The sequence below is a fragment of the Ischnura elegans genome, chromosome 3, assembly GCF_921293095.1.
Source record: "Ischnura elegans chromosome 3, ioIscEleg1.1, whole genome shotgun sequence".
Classification (NCBI taxonomy): domain Eukaryota; kingdom Metazoa; phylum Arthropoda; class Insecta; order Odonata; family Coenagrionidae; genus Ischnura; species Ischnura elegans.
In genome coordinates, this window is record NC_060248.1 from 130,356,202 (window position 1) to 130,378,585 (window position 22,384).

General features: G+C 40.0%; 1 protein-coding gene across 1 annotated transcript; it reads right to left on the bottom strand.

Moving 5' to 3' along the window:
• Positions 1 to 2,368: 2,368 nt before the first annotated feature.
• LOC124155285 (uncharacterized protein K02A2.6-like) lies at positions 2,369 to 19,943 on the bottom strand. Its single transcript, XM_046529002.1, has 4 exons — positions 19,745 to 19,943; positions 12,615 to 15,797; positions 8,768 to 8,936; positions 2,369 to 2,486 (listed from the first exon to the last, which is right to left on the bottom strand). The coding sequence occupies exons 1-4, from the start codon at positions 19,941 to 19,943 to the stop codon at positions 2,369 to 2,371; spliced, it is 3,669 nt and encodes a 1,222-aa protein (XP_046384958.1).
• Between the last annotated feature and the right edge of the window lie 2,441 nt (positions 19,944 to 22,384).

Below are 22,384 nucleotides of genomic sequence, written 5' to 3' on the forward strand. Positions count from 1 at the left end.
TGGACATAACGGAATGATAGGGGAAGTATGTGGAATCGGCCCCTTGTAGATTTTTCAAATATATTTTTGGGTAGTACTAGGTCTTGGTGATCTATTGAACCATGCGAAATATTTAGATAAATTTCACAATTTTCATAAAGGAATGCAAGAATACGTGATTTTTGAACTTAAAATATTTATTTCGCCAATGAAAAAAAATACAATGATAGGTCATAATTTTGGCTGTATTAAGATATTTTTAGGAAAGAATTGTTTTTATTTATAACATTAACAAATGCTTTGAACATAAACATTTTTTTCATTAAGTTAAAACTAAGGCTTAAGAACCAAAATATTTTGAGATTATGCGCTTGAAAAACGCACACATTTTTGAAATAAATTTCAGCTAAATGAAAGTTGTGGAACAGTGTTAAAAATTAAAAAAGAACCGAAAGCCCACGGTATTGTGCTAAAAAAATGGAGTCGTCAAGGAATGTACAGCATTAGCTGCAATGGTTGCTAGATATTGCTCCACAAACCATTGCTTAAAAATAAGCTGTAGCTTATGAAAAAATGCTTAGGTTTTTGTTTCTTGGTTACCAATATTGTCCCAGCCTAACTTGGTTGGCATTTACCGATGGAGTTCATTCAAATAACTTTGTTTTAAGAAATATAGGACATACCTATAAAAACAGGTCTTACTATTCATAAATTAAAAGAGATACATGCCGAGCGTAATCCCTTGTGGCTATTTAAAATTGAAAATTCATCAAATGCGGCGATGGTTGTAAATATCATTCATCGAATGTGCTCACTCCTCTGACATCTTCATCTCTATCAACGATTTCGAGAAATGACATAATTAAGGTTACACTTAAAAGACATCAGCGAGCATATTGGATAAAAAATCCGTGAACTTAAAAAATACTGTGGGAAGGTTTTGCGATTGGTGTGAAATTGCTACGGACGAGCAGAAAGGTAACACAGATGTTAAACAAATTAGGCTGCCGGAAACTCGGAGACTGCGCGATAGGGTTAGATTGCTTGAGAAATTGTGGATGGATATCTTTATCAGCAACACGGAGATCATCATCGTAGTACCACACTATTATTTCCAGGTCCCAAAGACTCGGTAAATTAAGAGAGATATTTTTTCGCGAAAGGTTACGTTTGTAAATTCGTTTTTCCTTTGTACGACAAAGGTCATTAATAAATTTATATAAGTATACCGGGACTTACGGACGGTGATAACTTTATCGGAGTCACCCGCAATGCACAATTTGTGCGAAAAATCCATGCGGCGCCATATGCGCACGACCTGGACTGCTAGTCGCGTAATATGATCAGCAGATCATACCACCTTGTCCGGTATAGTCCACAAATTTCCACAGGGGAGAATGACGCCTCGGTAGCTTTGACAGCTGTATGCAGAGAGGACCTTGAGCAATAGACTACCGAAAGGCATCAGCGCCCTTCTGAATGTTCTAATTGTTCTTATGTCTTTTTTGCCTTTAAAAAATAACGAAATGAACTTTGAAATAACTCTGTATATCCATCTTGAAAACTGGCTAAAGCACTCGGCCGGAAATCGAGGGATCCGAGTTCGGATCCCGGTCAAGGCGAATGATTTTTCCTCTGTGGATTTTTCGCACGTCATTAATAAATGCTAGGTTCTCCATTTCTTTTTTTTGTTAACGGCTGTTGTTTTAAACGCCACCGCCGCACGCCTATTGAGGCGACTTTCGGAGCAGAATGTACATCTCCACGTTAACTGACTATAGTTTGAACTGACCTATTTCGCTCCTCATACTCTTCTGCAATTCTAAAACTTCCCTCATTCACCTCCCTTAATGCCCCTAAGTATAGGGATTTTTCTACCGTTGTTTAGGTGATCATTTGCTGAAAAATTGTTGGTAATTGTTGTTAGTGATAGTTGGTTGTTTTTGTAAGTGATGGTTTTATTTCCAACTTCCCCGTAAACAGCTCTTGGAGGCCTTCACGACGACGGAGGATTAACAAAGAAGAACGCAAACATCCATGCCCTAGGATAGGGACCACCTACCCTGGCGGGATTCGAACCCGCGATCTACGGTTCGGCAGGCGAGGACTTTACCCCACCGCCACCGAGGTCGATATAATTTATACAGATTATAGAAAAACGTTGTTTAATTTACATAATGTACTAGTTAATTAGTACTCGACAATAAATAATATTAAGATCAGCATAAATTATGTTTAGACTGACGAGGAGATATTGTCGTCGTCAGCCGTTGGGCTCTTCGTCCCACGCGGAGTTCTTTCATTGGCGGAGTGATATGGTCGCCCGGCAACAAGATGATGATAATAACAATAGCACGCGGTGAGGTGGAGTCTCATTGTCAGGTTTGACTCAGCAAGACGGAGGATTGGTGAGTGCGGTGTCCGAGTCTTTGAAGAAGGCGGTCGGTCGCCAGTGCCAGGCCATGGATGCTGAGTAGTCCGTGCAGTAGTCGAAGCAGCTGCTGCACCTGCGACACAATGCAATGCAATTTTAATGACATCCAATGCCTTCTCACTCGTGAAATATCCAACGAGATCCGCGAAATAATAGAGTAGTTTCCTTCATCGAAGAAAACGAAATGCATTGATTGCCATTCGTTACCCACAATTAGTGTATTCATAATACACAAATTATTTGGTTTTAGAAATCCCAGTTTAGACGAATATTAATGGTCAATTTTAACCTCATTTGAAAAAGGCCAGATTGGCGCCCATGCGATGCCACTCCACGTGACGTCACAGTTTCTACACGAGAGGATAAGAGTTTTACACTGTCTGAGATTACCAATGCATGCATGAGGCACAGAGCTAAGGGAAACATGTCTTAATAATCACTTATTAAAACTGCCTAAGGTCGGAAAGTTTTCTTCGTTTGATTAGGTATTAATAATCCTAATTTAAGCCAAGCGCTACCAGCTAGCAGGGTACTCAGCTACCTGCTAGCATCCTGCGTCGTATCAGCGCTCAAGCCTCGCCTCAAGGTCACCTCACTTTGCAGCAGCGGGAACCAGAAATATGTCACACGGACTTTTCCCATCATTCCTACTTAGCCGTCGCGTTTTCGCGCACTTGAAAATTTTCACTTTTCGTTTAATCGCGAAAAATAGATATCGTCATTCGAAAATCTAAGAGCGTGAAATGGGTACTCCAGGAGTTCTTTCGATTTAGGCAATAAAAAAATAATAGGAAACCACCCTATTGCGGCAGAGAAACACTTGCGATCGGTTTAAATTTGAAATGACACAGCGAAAAACTTTTGACTTGAGGTACGTGCAGCATAAAGAGCTCCATTTGGGATAGTATGTATGATCATATAGACTTCAATTCACCATCGAAAAATGGAAAATATCAATGGGGTGATATCTTTAGGGAGCGTTTGTTACCTACACTTAACTCTCCATCCAACTTAATGTTGGATGCGAAATGACGCCGTTATAATATTAGTGCGCAAACGTCAATGAAAAGAAAAAGTCCATAGAAAAATAATGACATGGAACTTGGCTAAATCAACGGAAAAAATAACAAGTTGTCATCATTTTTTCGTTGTGTTTTTCATCCGTCTTTTATTGGCTCATCATGGAAGATACTCGTTAATTTTTCGTTATTGTTTTCAATTGGCACCCCAAAGCTGTGAAGAAAAAATTTTTTCGTTAAGATTTGATGTTATTAATTTATCCTCATTTTTTTCTAGGAATTGGCCTCTAAGATTATCATCCTAGCGAAACCAATTATATCAGTTCAAGAATTTAAGGGCCAATGCTTATTGTAACATTATTAGGAATCCTTGCAAAGCAAATAGTGAGCCAGTAGGAACCTTGTGCATTGTGATCGTTACCAACAGCAAAAGTAAACTTAAATCCAAATAGATTATTACTTGCCAAAACTAGATAATAAGATTATAACTAAATAAAACTAGAATCCAAATCGTTATCTCTTAATTGTTGTAGAATATATACATTTTTTCCCGATTTTTGCTCTATATTTGAATTGTCCATCTACTAGTATATTTATGAATTTTAATCATTTTGTACAATTTCCAAGACGAGAAATGGCAGCGCTGCGAGGAATGCCTTGACTTTGTTACCTGCAGCATAAGTGTTCAATTTTATATCATAGAAGTCAATTTTGCACTGAAGGATGCAAAATGCCGCCATTATAATATTAGCTTATAAATAATGAAATAGACTCTGCTGTCCAATCAGCCTCAAGATTGTACAAATCTGTGATTATCGTAATCTCCTAATGGGTTTCGAGTATATGGACGTTTTTACACTTCAATAATAATCGTGAATCCGTGTATGATGCATTTTAATCATTTCATACTAGATCTCTGTGATGACTTAAGGCTACGAGTCCACTGGAGACCAAAAGTCTCGATATTAAGTCTCGAGAGTTGAGTAGTACTCTAGTGGAGATGTGAGTGAGACCACTCTTGGAGACTACATGCGGAGACTTCAATAATTTGTTACCAGTGGACACACATTATTCACAACTATCGAGAAAAAGTCTCGGAAACCGAAACAGTTACATTATTCCGAGACTGGTCTCACAAGGAAAGTCCCTCAATTGTCACCACCAGACATCGGTCAAATGTTTATAAGTCAATGGAAATGGACACTCATGAGGTGTAGTTTTTGTTTCCGCCGCCAACGCTCTATACATTTCGAGATATAAGCGACGGGATGTACCAGCCCTAGAAGCACCAAAAGGATTTTATCTAGATTTAATACGTATCATAGTATACACTGAATACATATTATATCTGTATAAAATACATGCAAATGTCCTCTACCACGCAGATAATATCTAGATATTATGCGTATTATATCTGCTGCCATAATATGGATTTTATATAGATAAAATATGTGTAACTCGTCGTAAATCTGTATATTATACATATCTCATATCCATGGTCTTTGATGCATACCAGAATCTTTAAAATATACAAATAACATCCTTACACCGTAACCATGGATCATCAGACATGCATGAAAGATGTTTTATATACAGATTTTCAAATCCGTGTACCGATGCATTTCGAAATCTTAAAAATATACAGATATAATCCTTTTGGTGTTACTAGGCAGGGAAACGCCTCGATTTATGCAACCCACATCACGACAATACACTGTCGGTACTCTTCGTCCTAGCAACGGAAAACAAGGGTCCATTGTTGCGTTGCGAGTTGCATGATGGACGTTCTCCTGGTTCTTTCCATTCGGAAATATCTCGAAAAGTATTGAGCGTTGTCGGCTGAAACAAAAACTACACCTCAAGGGCATCCATTTCCTATCATCTAGCAAAATTGGAACGAGGGCTGGTGATGAGCCTTGAGGGACTGTCCTTGTTAGATACCTGTAGCATGCAGATTTTAATAAGATAACAATTATTTGAATATATTTTGATGGTATAGAATTCAAATCACCATTGAAGAATGAAAAATATCGGCGTTAACTCTTTATAACCCAGAGCTGCTTTAGGATAAATTAAAATTCAAGACTTTTCACTCGAAAAATGTGAAAATATTTTACTCAATCATAATTATTGTGGCAGTTACAGATTCCGCCATTAAAGTTTACGGCACAAAAGAACACGTCGTTTAAATATCTCGTGAATAGAACTGAAAGTGCAAAAGCATTTTTATGCTGCTTAGAAGCATCATTGGGTGATAAAGGGTTTAAGGAGTTGCCAATAAAGAGTCAAATGGAATCTGCTATCAAGTAAATTTTAAGGTTAATGTTTTATGGTTTTAACAACGATACTTCATTTGGGAACATGTATTTGTATACTCACGAGGTGGGCCGCAATATACTCCAGAAGAATAGAATATTATATTTGCACTTGACTGGATATTCGAATTTGAAGCAGTTCCTGGTCACCTTGTTGAAATAGATGTTGCCAATCCTATTGGCATCCTCGGAGCCAACGCTCTTTAAACACGTGAAGAGTGCGTTGTCGCATTGGCATTCGAACCTGCGGAAAGAAATACCTTCTTATAATCCCTACAGATTGTAGCTTTGGAAAAGAAATGTGTGCCACGGCCACTGTCTTCCAGACCGGGAAAATTACTCAAGAGTGAGGCTGGAGGCTCTTGAATGTTCAAGACTTACTTGCTCGTAATTCTATAGCTTAAGATGAGTAGTAAAACCAGAATCAATGAAAAACATGAATGCACTAAATTAATTGACAATATCGTTTGAATAAAGTCGTTATAATAAGTTCAGATTTTTCTTTTACATTTAAGTAGGTACATTTACGTAGTACAATATCATTAGCATTTCATTCAGAACTGCATTTGGCGTCATTATATTTGATTTGATTTTTTAAATCATATTTTCCTCATTTAAATTAAATAACTCGTAGTTCATAACAATCTGATGCGGTGAATATTACTGTAGCTGCTTTTTAAACCCATTGGTAGCAGAGAGAAATTGATGGAGACGGGCATTCCTCCAACAGATAGATACCTATATTGTATTCATTTTGGATGATTATGGCATGTGATTCTTTAAAAGATGTGTTTATTTTCGTTGAAACAAAGCAAGCTAACAACTATGTTCTCTCTTTAGTGTTAATTATGACTGAACCGAGGAATTTATTTCTGGTGAAGATCAGTCTTTCCTTGATTGCCATGAAATGTAAAATTAAGATTTTTTGTTTTCGCAGCGCCGATAATCGAGTTGACTTGGGTGACATCACTACTATATCTACCAACGTACCTCTAACAGCTCAATGGGAACGTGTTAAGCATGAATCTCACGATAATTTTTTTCTTCATTTTATAATGATCACTCCAGCGATCACTCGACTGATCACTCGGGAAATGATCGTTTTTCGCTATCACTTCAATGATGAGGATTCCCATCACTTTTTTCATCACTCGTGTGGTCGCTTTTTCCGTCGATGAAACCGTCACTAAAACCCCATATCAGCCAAACAGAACGCATTCCCGTATGGAGCGATTGCAGCGCAACGTTTGACAATATAACGAACGACATAGATAAACAAACACGCTATATATTTTCGTTATGCGGGTCCATTGACAACGAACTGTGATATCGGAAATGATACGAAAAGCGACGGCGGGAGTGACCGTGTGATTCAGAAAAATGATCACTAGAGCGATCACTTTTCCCGTTGCGAAAAGCGATCGCTAGAGTGATAATTAAGAGGGACGGAAAAAGTGATCGTGTGATTCAGGCTTTATTTACTCACGTGACTCGCACACAATTAGCGAATGGTAAATAATTTTTGTGCATTTTGGGTACCAAGAAAAATAATTCTAGTGAAGGTCAGTGACCTTGCATTGGCGAGTAAAGTTTAAAATATTTCAATATACATATATTGTATTTAATTTTGATATGTACCTAATTTTTCCTCCGGCGCTCATTGCTGTTTAAAGTCCCCTCGTCACGACGTACATATCTATGATGGGCACACGTGTAACTCACCGAAGAGGGTTCCCGGCATCTACTTTTTATCTATACTCTGTGAGGACCTCCATTTCCTAAGACAGCTATCGAACCAACCCCAACGAAGGAGATATCTAGCCGCGTGAATGACTTCGTTGCTATTAGTATAAGCATGAAAGGGATTATGATAACAGAGGAGGCCCCATACCATCCAATAGAAGGTTAATTTCTATTGCCACTTCGATCTGTTTTAATGAGGTTTTCAAAAATGCCCGCAGGGGGGCGATGGGTGCGGAGCGAACCACTTTTGTCTGATATTTTGCAGTGTAGTAATTGCAATGAGAGAGAATAAGAGCCTTGAAAAGTTATGAATTTGGAGGATCACATCATCATGAATATAAATCATGGTGAACGTCGCTGATTACAGCTTATTTCTCCGTAAAAATTCGGGTCGCTTCGCTCGTCAACGGCGCAAGTGGTGAATTTTGTAAACCCATTCAAATGCACGATGAATGACCACTCATATAGTTGCCGATTTGAGAATGTTCTTTTGTGATATTCGTTGTACCACGGGCACCATTGGAAATTCGATGCTCATTTTTAATCAACACGGCGATGACCGGAGCTCATCCCCTCGTTGGAGGTATTTAAAAAAATTGTCATGCGCGATCGCTACCCTTCGTCATCACATGACCTCGAAATCGAATTAACTGGATCGTTGACACTTTCGATGACCACCTTCGCCTCGATAATCAACCCGTACTATTTAAGGGGGTGGGGAACCCACATAGCAACGAACCTCTCCGAGACGTCTCACTATGGTCTCGAATATCACGTATGTCTCACAGATGTCTCACAGATGTAATCGTGAGACGTTCAGGATTTTTTTAAAAACGTATTTAAACGCCATCAATGCCTTCCATACATAATTTTCGGTACAATTCTGCAGTTTTGATTATTAAAATCACGACATTAATTACATTAATATGGGTTTCTTATTTTCAAAAGGCCATCCATCAAAATTTTTTGGCTAAAAATGATCGAGAAAAGTAGGCCATAACTGTATAATTTGCATTTAATTATTTTTTTGCCTAAATTTAAAGCATACCTTAGTACAAAGCCTCATGAGACATCTCAGAGACCACTTATTTGAACATAAAGACATCTCAGAGAAGTCTCAGAGACGTCTATGAAGCTCTTACAATGTCTCCGAGACATAACATGTGAAATTCGACACGTTTCAGAGACGAATCCGAGACGTATTTCTGCTATGTGGGAAGATATCATCTCTGCGACTGTATTGATGGCATAGGATGTATCGTAGAGGTTGCACTCACTTCAAGAGGGGGCATTGGTTGGTCAGTCCCAATGTGGTTTCAGTCTCGCCAGGCCTGATGAAAGGTGTGCATTCGTCGTGGGCTTTGCAGCAAGCGTCTTCCGCCGCCAGATACTGCTCCGGCGGGATGTCTGCGTCCGATATATTCCCTGGGCCGCAGTACTTGGTTCCTGCGTCAATTTTAAAGAAATATTACTTACATCAACTTGGGTTGACAACCGTTTTCGTTAACGGGTCAAAAAAGCATGTCTCCAAAAGTGGCGCCACTTCCGCTCCTAAAAGAATTTTGAATTTTCTTTTGTTGCATGTTTGGTAGGAAATCCAACATGGCGGTCGATTTACAATATGGCGGCATTTTCCCCCGTCGGGATATTTTTGGGACTTTTGGGATTTTGATCTTACAATTAGATACACAAAGACCTTTTCAGCTATTTTTTAGCTGGTTAAACTACTTCTCTGACGTAAGCACATTATACCTACAGTGCACGCACTATCGGTTAAAAATATATCACCAAAAATGGAGTAGTGCCATTTCCGCTTCTGAACGATTTAACTTTCCCAAATGTTGCATTTTATTCTAAGGCAAAAAAATGAACATCGAAATAAAAGCAGCATCATGTCAATATTGGATGTTCGCAGAAGCTTGCCAAATTTGTGAATTGTGCGACGTGAAAGCGGGCAAATTGGCTTGAAAATAAGCAAATCCCTCATTCCGCAATCCTAGGATTAGTGCAAAACGGCAGCATTACTTTTACAGGTAATAATTTGGAAAGTTCATAGTAAATACGGATTTTGTTGAGCGATTGATTTTATATTTATCATCATGTTAATCGTTTCCATCGATCATACTTTGTTACGCAATAATTGGTTGCAGCATGCAGAGATTGTTGAAAATAATATTGTTTCAACCTTTTGATCGCTCAAACATTTTCCGTAGAATATAGCTGAGGCATTCTATCTTGGTATTAAATGTCACTTTGGTTGTCCCAAACTTTGTACAAGTTGTAACATTAGCCAACGCAGCAATTTAATAAACCTATTTGGTTCCCAATTATTTTAATAAAAAATCTATATAGCATTAAAATTGTTACAAAAAGTAAGCAATATATTACATAACTTCAAGTAGAATGCGGTAACCTCGTAAAAACGAAACTCCTAAAATCTGCGAATCTTAATACGTAATTTTATCATCGAAAATTCCAGGGTTTGGGGCGTTCATTCGGATGTTCCCAGCGACATCAATTACACCAACTTTCCGGAGGACATATTTATGGCAAATGTTATGCATATACCGCGTTATGCAGCAGTTAGCTTTTCCTTTGGAAGAGGGCCACTGGAACGCAGACGAAACTCTTGTTACTGATTTTAAAGACCCGATGGTCCCGAAAACATTAAAAATTCATTTTCGGCCTACTGTGGAATATATCGCATATTTCAGTCGAACATCAGTTCGGGGGGTTATTCTGTACTTCCGCATTACAATGACCACATTCGGAGAGCCGCTTTTCGATTTCTTAAAATGAATCGTTCAATCGATTGCGCATTCTCGAAGCCGTGACCACCGAGATAGTTACGTTGAGAAACCTCGAGGCTACAACGATGATAAGAAAGAATAGGGTAGTTTCCTTAATCAAAGAAAACGGAATGCATTGGTTGCGATTCCTTACCCACCATTAGTGTATTCATAATATACAAATTATTTGGTTTTATAAATCTCAGTTTAGACGAATGGCAGTGGTCAATTTTAACCTCATTTGAAAAAGGCCAGATTGGCGCCCATGCGATGCCAATCCACGTGACGTCACAGGGACCTAGTTTCAATACGAGTAGAGAGGAGTTTTACATTGCCTGAGATTACCAATGCATGCATGAGGCACACAGCTCGAGGGAACATGTCTTAATAATCACCTATTAAAACTGGCTAATGTCAGAAAGTTTTCTTCGTTCGATAGGGTATTAATAATCCTTATTTAAGCCAAGCGCTATCAGCTAGCAGGGTACTCAGCTACCTGCTAGCATCCTGCGTCGTATCAGCGCTCAAGCCTCGCCTCAAGGTCGCCTCATAAGGCGACAGCTGGAACCAGAAATTGGTCACACGGACTTTTCCCAGCATTCATTCTTAGCCGTCGCGTTTTCGCGCGCTTGAAAATGTTCACTTTTCATTTAATCACGAAAAATAGATGTCGTGATTCGATAATCAATGAGCGTGAAATGCGTACTCCAGGAGTAATAATATTTCTATGTAGGCAATTAAAAATATAAGGAAACCACCCTATTGAACCGTTACCGACGGAATGAGCCCTTTTTGTGAGCCGGAACAAGAGCGCCGTTAGCGTAGCCTAGGCGGTCACTTACTGAACTTCCAAACAATGCCTGTTAAATAAATGTCGTCATCCCAAATTATAGCCCTAAGTCGGAAATACGAAATAACCCCCCTGTTGCCGTATATTATGAACCTCTACCCACAATGGCGGTGAACTTTTGATTTGCTGCGGAAAACTCCTCTTTGACCTGGGGCGGAATTCTGTACACGGATACCGACGCCCTTCTATAATGCAGTGCAATGTGGCTTGTATTCGGAGATTTTGCTGTATTTACCATCGGATTTTTTCTAGCCCAATTAAAAAAGCCTTTATATTCAAGGATTCAACGGTCGTTGATAGAAAAATATCGGCAACATTTGGTGCTTAATGCGTCGGAATTTTCTGGTATAATTGTCTTGAAGAGGACTTTATCTGCTACATAATTGTTCACCTACGCTTATTATAATTTTATTCTTATGATTAGCAGTGACGAAATTATTTTTATTAGTATTGTAACAATGTACCTTCATCTTCAGCCACGGCTTGTTTACATCGTTTGCCTCATTATTCGCCGTAAGTCCGATATTTCCACAAAGGTAATTATTTAATTAGAAAACATTTTTGTCGCTTGAAATCACATTTTGGGCTATTTAAAATACATTCGTGGAGAAAAACACCGAGATTGCACGGATGTCGTGGAATCAAGTGTTGTGATTGTGAACGAGTGACATACTTTACGCTATCTATTTGGAAGTGTTAACGTTTGCATTTTGATACCATTTGTGCATTATTTCAAACAATTTTGTGTTGATATGACTTGGACTAAATACACTGCATCAGTGTTAATTTGTGATAAACCGTTGAAGGTATGAAGGTTTTCTCGTGTTGCAATGAAATGTTTGTAGTTTTATAATGAATAATTCATTAAATGTTTCCTTCTTTCGTGCAATCATTCTTTTTATTTGCCCCTTTCTTCCGATGGAATACACGGTACGTTCCTACTCAGTGCTCTTATAGTAATAATAAAAACCTGTATTTAAGTCCCGTAGGGTGTTTGGTTAGTATGGTGAAGTAAATTCAGCATTAATTTGACGGGAAATTTTGTGCACCGGTAACGATGTCAAAGAGTGCGAGGAGTTAAGTGATGCCATTTGCATTCTTTTAAAATATGGTAGCAATATGCTTTTTCTATTTCGTCTTTGCTGTCTGATGCTCTCAAGAGTACTTACGAAGGTAGGAGAGTTATTTTCATTATAAACCTGTTGTGACTGATGGCCGGTAAATAATAAAGATATCTCTCGCATCGATCACCATTTGATACTACCCGAATTTATTAGCAGAGATCAACAACAACAACAATACTCATCTCTATGTAAATATAGGTATTGAATCATCCATAAACATAAACATTAATATAAACATTATTATACACATTTAATATAAACATTTAATCACATTAGTTCTCCCCCACTTATTTGAAGACAACATAGTCTTTAAGATAGGTCGGCTTTTGCCGGTTCCTGGGAAGGTGCGGTAGGAGGCTACTGGCCGAAGGAGACGGGGTTGGTCGAACGACTTGCGGAGGAGAAGGTGCCAGCGGCGATTGGTGGGTTGGCGGCAATTGATAATCAGGAGGCACCCCTGCAGCTCCTGCTGAGGATGGCACACCCATTGTGTGTTGTGGAAACAAAGGCGAGAATGTGACTTGTTTCTTCGGAACCAAGGTGGCTATCAGCTGATTGATGTGACGTTTTATGATTCGACCGTTATCCAACTTTACGATGTAATGGCAATTGCCGAGCTTCTTTAATACGATGCCAAACTGCCAACTGTGATGAATTCCTGCATAAATCTTCACCTGTACTCTCTCCCCCAACTGGAGACTGCGAATTCGTGAGTTAGTATGTTTTGTTGGGACAAAAGCTTTGCAGTTGGGAAGCAGGGCATCGAGACGAGTGCGGATCCTCCTCTTTAAGTACAGCTCTGCAGGAGTCCGACCTGAGGCCAAAGGTGTTGCCCTATAGCGGAACATAATGTCCCGTAACTTGGTGGTTAGTGGAGTAGGATCATCAGCAGCAGCTATAAGCCTCCTCTTCAATGTCTGGATGCTGCGTTCCGCAAGTCCATTTGTGGCTGGGTGATTAGGTGCGCTGAACTTCTGGAATATTCCTCGCTCTTTGCAGTATTTTAGGAACTCTTCGCTCCTGAAGATGCTTGCATTGTCCGACACCATTACGGAAGGGTAGCCATGTACTGAAAAGATGCCCTCCAGCGTAACGATTGTTTTGGCAGAGGATGGAGCGCCATGGATCATGCGGACTTCTGCCCACTTCGACCTTGCATCCACACACATTAGGAAAAATTGGCTATCAAATGGCCCTGCAAAATCGATATGCACCCTCTCCCAATTCTCATCAGGCTGATTCCAGTGATGAATCGGCGCTTTCGGCGGACTGTGGCGGACCTTAGCACAGGGCTCGCAACTCTTAAAAAGACGTTCTATATCTTTGTCTAACCCTTCCCAGTACACGTATCTCCGGGCAAGTTGCTTCATCTTCGTGACTCCCAAATGCGACATATGAAGCTCTTTAAGAATTTGTGCTTGGAGTGACTTCGGAATTACTGCACGATCAGAGCGGAACAACATGTCACCAGAGACAGTGTGCGGGCTATCCTTGCGGCTGGTCTTGAGCTCCTGTAGAAGCGCTTGCAACTCTGGATCCTTGGCGGTTTCCTCAGCAACAATATCTGCAGTGATTGATGCGCTCGAGATTTGTAGCAGGGTTTCAGCATGCAAAGCGTTGATTTCTTGATCGATAGAGATTTCTAGAGAAGGACTAGATGTAGAGGCTGGGGCGCGAAATAAACAGTCAACATTCTCATTCTCTCTCCCCTTCTTGCATCGAACTGTGTAATCAAGACCACTGAGAAAAGATGCATACCTCAGTAAACGCGAAGAGGTCATCTGTGGTAGTGGACGATCTGGGTGAAAAATCCTTGAGAGTGGCTCATTATCTGTGACGAGAACGAAACGCTTTCCGAAAATGTAGTTGAAGAAGTGCGTTGTTGCATATATAATGGCCAAGGCCTCTCTGTCAAGCTGACTATAATTAGACTCAGCCTGCGTCAGAGCTCGTGAGGCATAAGCAATTGGGCGCTCATGACCATCAATATCATGGCTAAGTACTGCAGCTATCCCAGTTGGTGAGGCATCAGTTGTGAGTATGACTTGCTTTGATGGATCGAATGGAATGAGTAGTCTATCCGAGCACAACTCTGATTTGAGATTTACGAAGGCAGCTTCTTCAGCAGCAGACCAAACGAAGCGTTCACCCGTTCTTAGCAAGCGGCGTAGTGGATAGGACTTTGAAGAGAAGTCTGGAATAAACCTGGAATAATATGTTACTAAGCCCAGGAATCTCCTCAACTCACCTAAATCCTTTGGTCGTGGCATTTGAGAAACTGCTTGAATTTTAACTGGGCACTTTTGAATCTGATTATGCGACACTACATGACCAAGATAACTGATGCTTTCCTTGAAGAATGAACATTTGGCACGATTGAGATGAAGATCATTCTCTCTGAGGCGTTCCAAACATGCAGTAAGATTTCTGGTACATTCTTCAAGATCTGAACCATGACAGATAATGTCATCGAAGTATGCCTCCACCTTTGGTAAGCCATTCAACAATTGACCTAGAATGCGATTGAATTCCGCTGGAGCAGTCTTAATCCCGAAGCTGAGGTGATTCATTCGGAACGTGCCTTTGTGTGTTGAAATCGTTTGAATCTTGCTCCCTTCTTCATCGACCCGTAAATGCAGGTAAGCCTTGTACAAGTCCAATTTGCAAAAATACTTGGAACCTCTGAGGCTGTGGAGAACCTCGTCTATTCTGCGGATGGGGTAATTTGATGCAACGAGTCTAGAATTCACCCCACATTTGTAGTCTACGCATAGCCTCACTCCTCCATCGGGCTTAGGTATTACCACGAGTGGCGATCCCCAGTCACTTGATATAATGGGAGTGATGACACCTTGTTTTTCCAATGTGGATAACTCTCTTTCAACTCTCTCTCTCAATGCAAAAGGAACATCTCGTTCACGGTTAAAAATGGGTGTCACGCCTTCTCTAAGTTGAAGATGTACTTCGACGTTTGGAACACACCCGATTCTTTCTTCAAAAATTTGTTCATATTTCTTGAAGATGTCTTCTAGTGAGGTGACTACTTTCACATTGACAGTGCGAAGACCTGATTCATGGTTATCTATTTCTTTTAGACTAATTCCGAGTCCACGAATCCACATTCGTCCGAGTAGAGCATCATGCCCTGCTGGTACTATAAATAGATCGGCGTCCATTGACTTCCTATTATAGGTAACCGAGACAGTAACTTTGCCTTTGGGTTTGATAACGTGGTCTGAGTATGAGCGGAAAGAAATTGATGTCGGTTGAAGCGGTATACTAAGTCCAAGTTTGTTGAAATCGGGTTCTGAGATTAAAGAGAAACGCGCACCTGAATCCACTTCGAACGACTGCGGCTTGTTATTGAGAGTGACTGTTACGATGTATTTATCGGTGTCTGGTCCAACTTCATACAAATCCTCAGTGTCTTCGATGCGAGTGATGCCATAATCATTGTTTGAATGACGATCTTCTTCTTGTTCTTGAGACCGCTGAGACGACAGGGTGTTGGTCTTCGATTTACGGAGCAGGGTGGTGATGCAGACTTTGGAAATGTGACCGATTTTCCCACAGGAAATGCACTTTAGAGATTCGCGCATTGTTCTGCAATCTCGCGATTTATGGTTTGTGCGACCACATTTGAGGCAAATACCATCGAGACCTAATGACCGATAATTAATATGCCCTCTAGAATTGCGGGAATGGGAAAAATGACGCGGATGAGAGTTGGACTGACGGCGATTATCTTGAGATTCGGAACTCCGGCGACTGCGCCGTTTTCCTTCTTGACGACGATAAATCTTATTTGTATCTGCGGCTTGATCCGATGTCTTCTCAGGCGATTTACTCAACTGTCCCGATTCGAAGCGAGATGCTTCTAGTGATGTGGCTTTCGTCAGGATTCCGTCGAAATCCTTGAGATTTGTCTCTTGCAGTATCGCTTCTCGTATCCAGCTATCCTTCAGGCCTCTGATAAACTGAGCACGGAGGAATATATCAGCTATTGAGAACTTCTTTTTGCACGTGGTAGTAGGACAAGTAGCGTAGAAATCACAGTCTTTAAGCTTTCCCTTCAGCGATACGACGAAATCCGAAATTGATTGATGCGGCTGTTGAGTAATGCTGAGAAAATAATGCTGTGAGACGACCGTTGAGACTGATGGTGACAGCATTTTCTCAAAATGAGCCTTCAAGGTTTTGAAATCGATTTCTTTAATAGGATCATCTGGTCCCAGAAATGCAGCAAGATTATTGTAGTGATCTTTTCCGATCGATGAACGCAGGAGTTGAGCCTTTTTTATATCATCGCTGACGTTCTTGAGATCGCAGTAATTATTGAAGCGTTCCATATACGAAGAAAACTTTTCAGTTTTTGCGTCGTAGGCTTCAAATGGAATTATCTGCGGAGCTGGTGTGGTTTGCTGATTTTTGATGACGGAAGTCAGCGCAGAAAGTAATTCTTTGAGCTGTTTTGAGTCCATTATATCCGGGTTAAATTTACGTAAATAAGCGTCGACAAGGTTTTTTCTGGTCTTTGCACTTCACAATCTTTCTTTTTTTTTTAATCCTCGTCGCCAACTTGTTGTGACTGATGGCCGGTAAATAATAAAGATATCTCTCGCATCGATCACCATTTGATACTACTCCAATTTATTAGCAGAGATCAACAACAACAACAATACTCATCTCTATGTAAATATAGGTATTGAATCATCCATAAACATAAACATTAATATAAACATTATTATACACATTTAATATAAACATTTAATCACATTAAAACCCCATTCTCAGATGCTCACATAGGGTATTGAAGTTAATATAAAAGTGAACGAAATGTCCACGTATATATTTCATTGAAAGTGCATCAATCCCTTATAGCAGCCCATTCGCTTTTGTTGAAAATATAACTTAATTTCTGGTTCAAATTTTACGAATCAGCAATAGATACCTATCGTGTCTTGTTGTGAGTAATGTAAAACAAAGATATACCTTATATTCGTCAAATGACGGAATATGTATAATGTTAAATACCTTACGCTATTGGAACGCATAATGTAATAATCGTGTAACATTGGCAAAGTTAAATACTGCTCCCACTACGTAAATTTTACGTTTCAAGTGTCTAATGAATCATTTTTATTATAAATAACATACAATTAGAGCGCTTCCATGGATGTAGCGTCGTAGATTATGATTTAAAATCGTCAGCTTAGGCCGAAAAGTGTAAACAAAAGTCCGCCATGTTGCTTAAAATTTGTCGGTAGGTCCTACCGAGCGTTTCGAAATCGTCGGTACGTACCGACGCACAGTGGTCGGAAATCGAAAAACGCCGGACAAAAGTCCGAAATGGCTTTATTTGAGGTAGACAATTGAAATTTGGCACAAATACGGGGAAATAGTTGCTGATTTTGAAATATCAAGTCATTTTTATTAAGTCTCAGCCGTTACGGAGTTGCGGAGGCTTAAACATGACGAAATATCGAAAAACACTACAAAAAGAAAAACACTAGGACTAACATTAAAGCCCTATGCAATAGTTTCAATAACAGTGTGTGGGAAGTTACTGAGTGCATTCGTTTACGTTATTTTCGATTATGACACCATGGAAAATAAACTGTTTTAACGGATCCTCTGCCGTCGTCTCATTGTCAGTCTTAAAATTCCTTAAAACGTTTCCAAGTTTTATAAATCGAGTTTCACCGTGAGCAACAGGCATAGCAATTACTTTCAACGGAAATAAAACCAACAATAAGATGAGAAACACTACAAAATAAAGTCGTCGAATTAATAACGCCAACACTAGAAATTAACTAACGAAATAGAACGCTCAATAACCACATCATAGAATACAGCACGACTTAGAACATAATCAACGGGATGATTCAGAAGTGAGATGGGTATTTTGTGCCATTTACAACACTTGAAGAGCTTCAACCGTGCGGAAACAGTTGCCTACGCAATTTAAGTGGGTTCTAAGATGACTTAAGTGGAGTGTACTTAAATGAAGCTGGCCTACAAGAAGTACGCCTACACTACCAACTTAAATACAGAGCCAACTTAAGTAGTCACTTAAGTTACTAGTGTAGACCCGGCAACAGTCTACCAACACATGTGCTGGATATAGTATCCCTCCATGATAATAAATATATGACATTTGGTTATCATTGACAGCATGGATGTCTTGAGTAAGGCGAATACAGGACATTAAGGTCCTCAGAAATTCGTCAGTGCGGGGAGTCGGAGTTTCGAGGCCGCGCTGAGCCGAGCCGGGCCGCGAAACGCGATCGAAAATTGGAATTTTTTCTCAGGGTCGCAAACGTTTTCCGCAGATTTTTGCAGAATACTTTAAAATTATGTTTACTTAATACCCTGACAAAAAATCATTATATACATTTTTCTAAAACCAGAGATAATGACTACTTTATGTTAACTTTTGCCTAACAAAATGTCCGCCATTTTATGACCTAATGACCAATACTGCTTTCAAAATATCTTCGATATAGAACCTTAGGAAATCCACAAAAGTGTTTTTTGCTTGAAAAAGGCAAATTTGAGGAATTTAGGTGCAAACAACTTCAACCATCACACGCAATCGATATTACCGGGGTCCGCCGCGTGGAGCCGGACCGTAACGTGCGGTCGAAAATTCGAATTTTCTCTCAGGGCCGCAAACTTTTTCCCAAACCTTTTGCAGACAAACGTTTAAATATGTTTTATTAGTATTATTACGAAATATCTCGACATACATATTTCTTATAAAAAAGATAATGACTGCTTTAAGTGAAATTTTGCTTGAAAAAAGCTTCCGCCATTTTGATACATTACAGCACACAAATATCAACAAAAATGTCTGAAACTTATGCAAAGTACAGGCAAGAAATTATAATGACAGATGAACATGTTAAAAATTTCATGAAAATCCATCCACTGCTCTACCATCTGCGTAACTTTTTACATTTGCGAAGAAAAATGATAAATGGAGTGTTTTTCGATATTTCGTCATGTTTAAGCCTCCGCAACTCCGTAACGGCTGAGACTTAATAAAAATGACTTGATATTTCAAAATCAGCAACTATTTCCCCGTATTTGTGCCAAATTTCAATTGTCTACCTCAAATAAAGCCATTTCGGACTTTTGTCCGGCGTTTTTCGATTTCCGACCACTGTGCGACGGGTTTACCGACAACTGTCGGTGGGATTACTGACAATCGTCGATGGACGTGTCACCTGAATCGTTCGTACCGAGACATATCGGTAGGACCAGCTTACCGACACCGACAATCGTCGGTACGGTGTACAGAATTCCGCCCCTGGAATCAAACCGCGGCCATTTTATATTTACGACACCTTGCGTATCGTTAACCTCAGTAAATGGCCTTTATAGCGTTGTATTCTGCGCAGTGGTCCGCTAATAAAATGGTCCGTGGTTCGATTTTCGATTTTTTCTCATGGCAAATAATGTGGATCGCTTCCGTTGTTGAGAACTAACCTGGGTAGATCATACTCGCCACGTTCAAGGCCCGGGCGCTGTCCGACTGCTCGCCTTCGACTCCATTACCAGCGATCGTCTCTTGCGCGTAGTATGCCTGGAGGGCTTGGATTTGGTCTTCTTTGGAGAGCTCTCCTTCACTGTAGACGACCACCGCCGCCAGAGCGAGCCACTGAAGCAGAGCCTTCGGAATAATCATTCTCATGTGTCACTCTCCTCTCGTCTTAAGACCCTGAAAGATTTAAATAGTCACGTGGTATGGTATGGTATTTGAAGGAGGCCACCGTGGGCTGAGGGGACCACGGATTAACGTCCCATTCGACGGACTAAGTGCTGTGGACTGCATTCAAGCAGAGATCGTGTACTCACGTGATCTCCCTCCCCTCATACCAACCGTTCCGTGACCACTGATTGGCCGATTCCGTCGCTCGTATCATTTCAACTATTATTTATCAACTACAATACTATGTGGGATATCTCATGGAAGTATTTTGAAACCATATTCATTTTATAATGCTGTTGATTTAATTTAAATTACTAACTAACTAAACTTACAAACCACCGTCGCAGTAAATAATGCTTTGGTGCGATGAATGGTACTAAAAGGCACTATGCATAACTACGAATTCACAAAATATATTATCTACGACGTTATGAGAGCTTACAGCGGCGTAGCGAGGATTTTGAAATCGAGGGTGGGGGTTTACCGGAGATTTCGATGCCCTTCCGGAGTGTATGGAAAGCACCCCAGGGTTAAATGGGGTCCTCCTCCCTTGGAAACTTTAGGGTTTTTTGATGCTGGTAACGTGATTTTTAGGACATATAAACAGTACTTTTGTTCGAGTATTTATTAAAAGTTATTAATTGAAGCCGTCTTACTCGTTTTTGACGCCTCTTTAACACCAGCATGCCCGAATAATCCTAAAACCCCATTACGCCCGAGTGAGTCATTTTGACCAAATATGACCACGTTTGCATATTTTACTCAAAATAATTTATTCCTTCCCTGTTTATTTATTAATATTGTTTATAAAGCATTTGGGAGGGCAGTAGAAAATTTATTAGACGAAAAATATTAAAATTGTAGTTGTTCAACAATTTCTATGGTGTTATGGGAAACTACCTTCCACAAATTTGTGAATACCTATCCCTTTTCCTCTGATGGGTTTTGGAGGTACGATGAATTTCAATGGATTTTGGTTAAAAAAATTACAGTAAGAGTTTACAAAAAATCAGTATAAGACACACTACATTACATTGAATACAAAGGAACAGTAGAAAGGCTTCAAATGAACTGTATAGTCTGGGTAAAAATGATCCATCCAGGCATGGCAGGTAGGTATATGTGATGAGAAAAAATAGAAAAAAATAATAATGTCAAGCCTAACTTTTGCACAGTGGTAAACCAAACTAAATAATTAAAAGTCTTGAAATATGAGTGTAAAATATTTCTTCGTTTCAAAATTATCAACATGAATATTCTCTTTTGGGTCAAATCGACAAAAAGGCTGGGCATTCTATTGTTAAAGGCTCATGGAGGGAGGGAGGCAACCCGGATCCCCCCTCCCCCCTCCCCACTGATAGCTTAATGCCAACAAAATTACAAGTGAAATCAGAAACTGCCCAACAATGCTAATTATTTGTGGACGTGGTTTCCCAAGATTGCTTGATATATCCTCGGAGCTCTATTTCCGAAGTCGTCCGATAGTCAGCGCCTCGGTCGTCTGGATTCTCGAATGAACATTCAACATTATTCCTTCACCCTGACGACGATGGATGAGTCTCCCGTTGAAACGTTGTTGCCATACAACAATTTAAACCGGTGGAAATTCTGAGAAGACTCAGCGCAAATATTCTTCGATTTTTTCCCGAATATTGCAGTGTCTTTGAGGGCTTATCAGGTTCTCCGCCGAGTCAATGACGACATGGCCGCTTACGTTTTGGAAAACGAGTCGGCTTCCATTCTTTGGGCTGATGAAATACATGTTGATGGATGTCTTTCATTGACCCTGAAGATAGAAAACGACTGTGACTCCAAAACGTCGGCAGCCGTGTCATAAATAACCCGGCGGGAAACCCTAGTAGCCTCCCAACGGGGAACTGGCAAGTTTTGGAGTCCTCTCCCCCCCCCAATTTTCCACTCTTTTTCCAAAATATGTATAAATTAGCCTTTATCTAAACCTTTCGTCCCCTGAAGATGATTCAGTAGTACACCGGTCACAGTAAAATGTATTTTGTGGAGATTCACTTTGCCTGGTTCGTGTGTGCTTGGCGTCAATTGAAGCCTGCTATTGCCTGCGCGAAAGCTTTTTATTTTGACCATTTTGTGACCCACACTCCCATATTATCCCACTCGTACTCACGCAAGTTATGGTTTTTTCAACTTAGCTTTTGGTGAATTCTTTTTTTGTCCCGGAAATTATTAATTTGACTTTAAAGGAGAGAATTTAACATTTCGTCAGATTAACATTAATATGACAGCGTTCAAAACAATAACTGCTGAATTGGCAACCTTAAAAACGACGAACTTGGCTTTCTCTACGGGATCTCAGAAAGTTATTATCTTCATTAATTTATTGTATTTGAGATGTGGCGTGGAGTAAACATTGGAACATTAATATGCCCTTCATGTTTCAAACC

Excerpts from the sequence above, each read along its gene's own strand:
- LOC124155285 (XM_046529002.1), bottom strand. The coding sequence starts at position 19,943 with ATGATTATTCCGAAGGCTCTGCTTCAGTGGCTCGCTCTGGCGGCGGTG. Across the intron at positions 15,798-19,744 it reads GGCGAGTATGATCTACCCAG|TCTGCATCACCACCCTGCTC; the intron begins GTTAGTTCTCAA and ends ACATTTCCAAAG. Across the intron at positions 8,937-12,614 it reads AACCCCGTCTCCTTCGGCCA|GAACCAAGTACTGCGGCCCA; the intron begins GTAGCCTCCTAC and ends AAATTGACGCAG.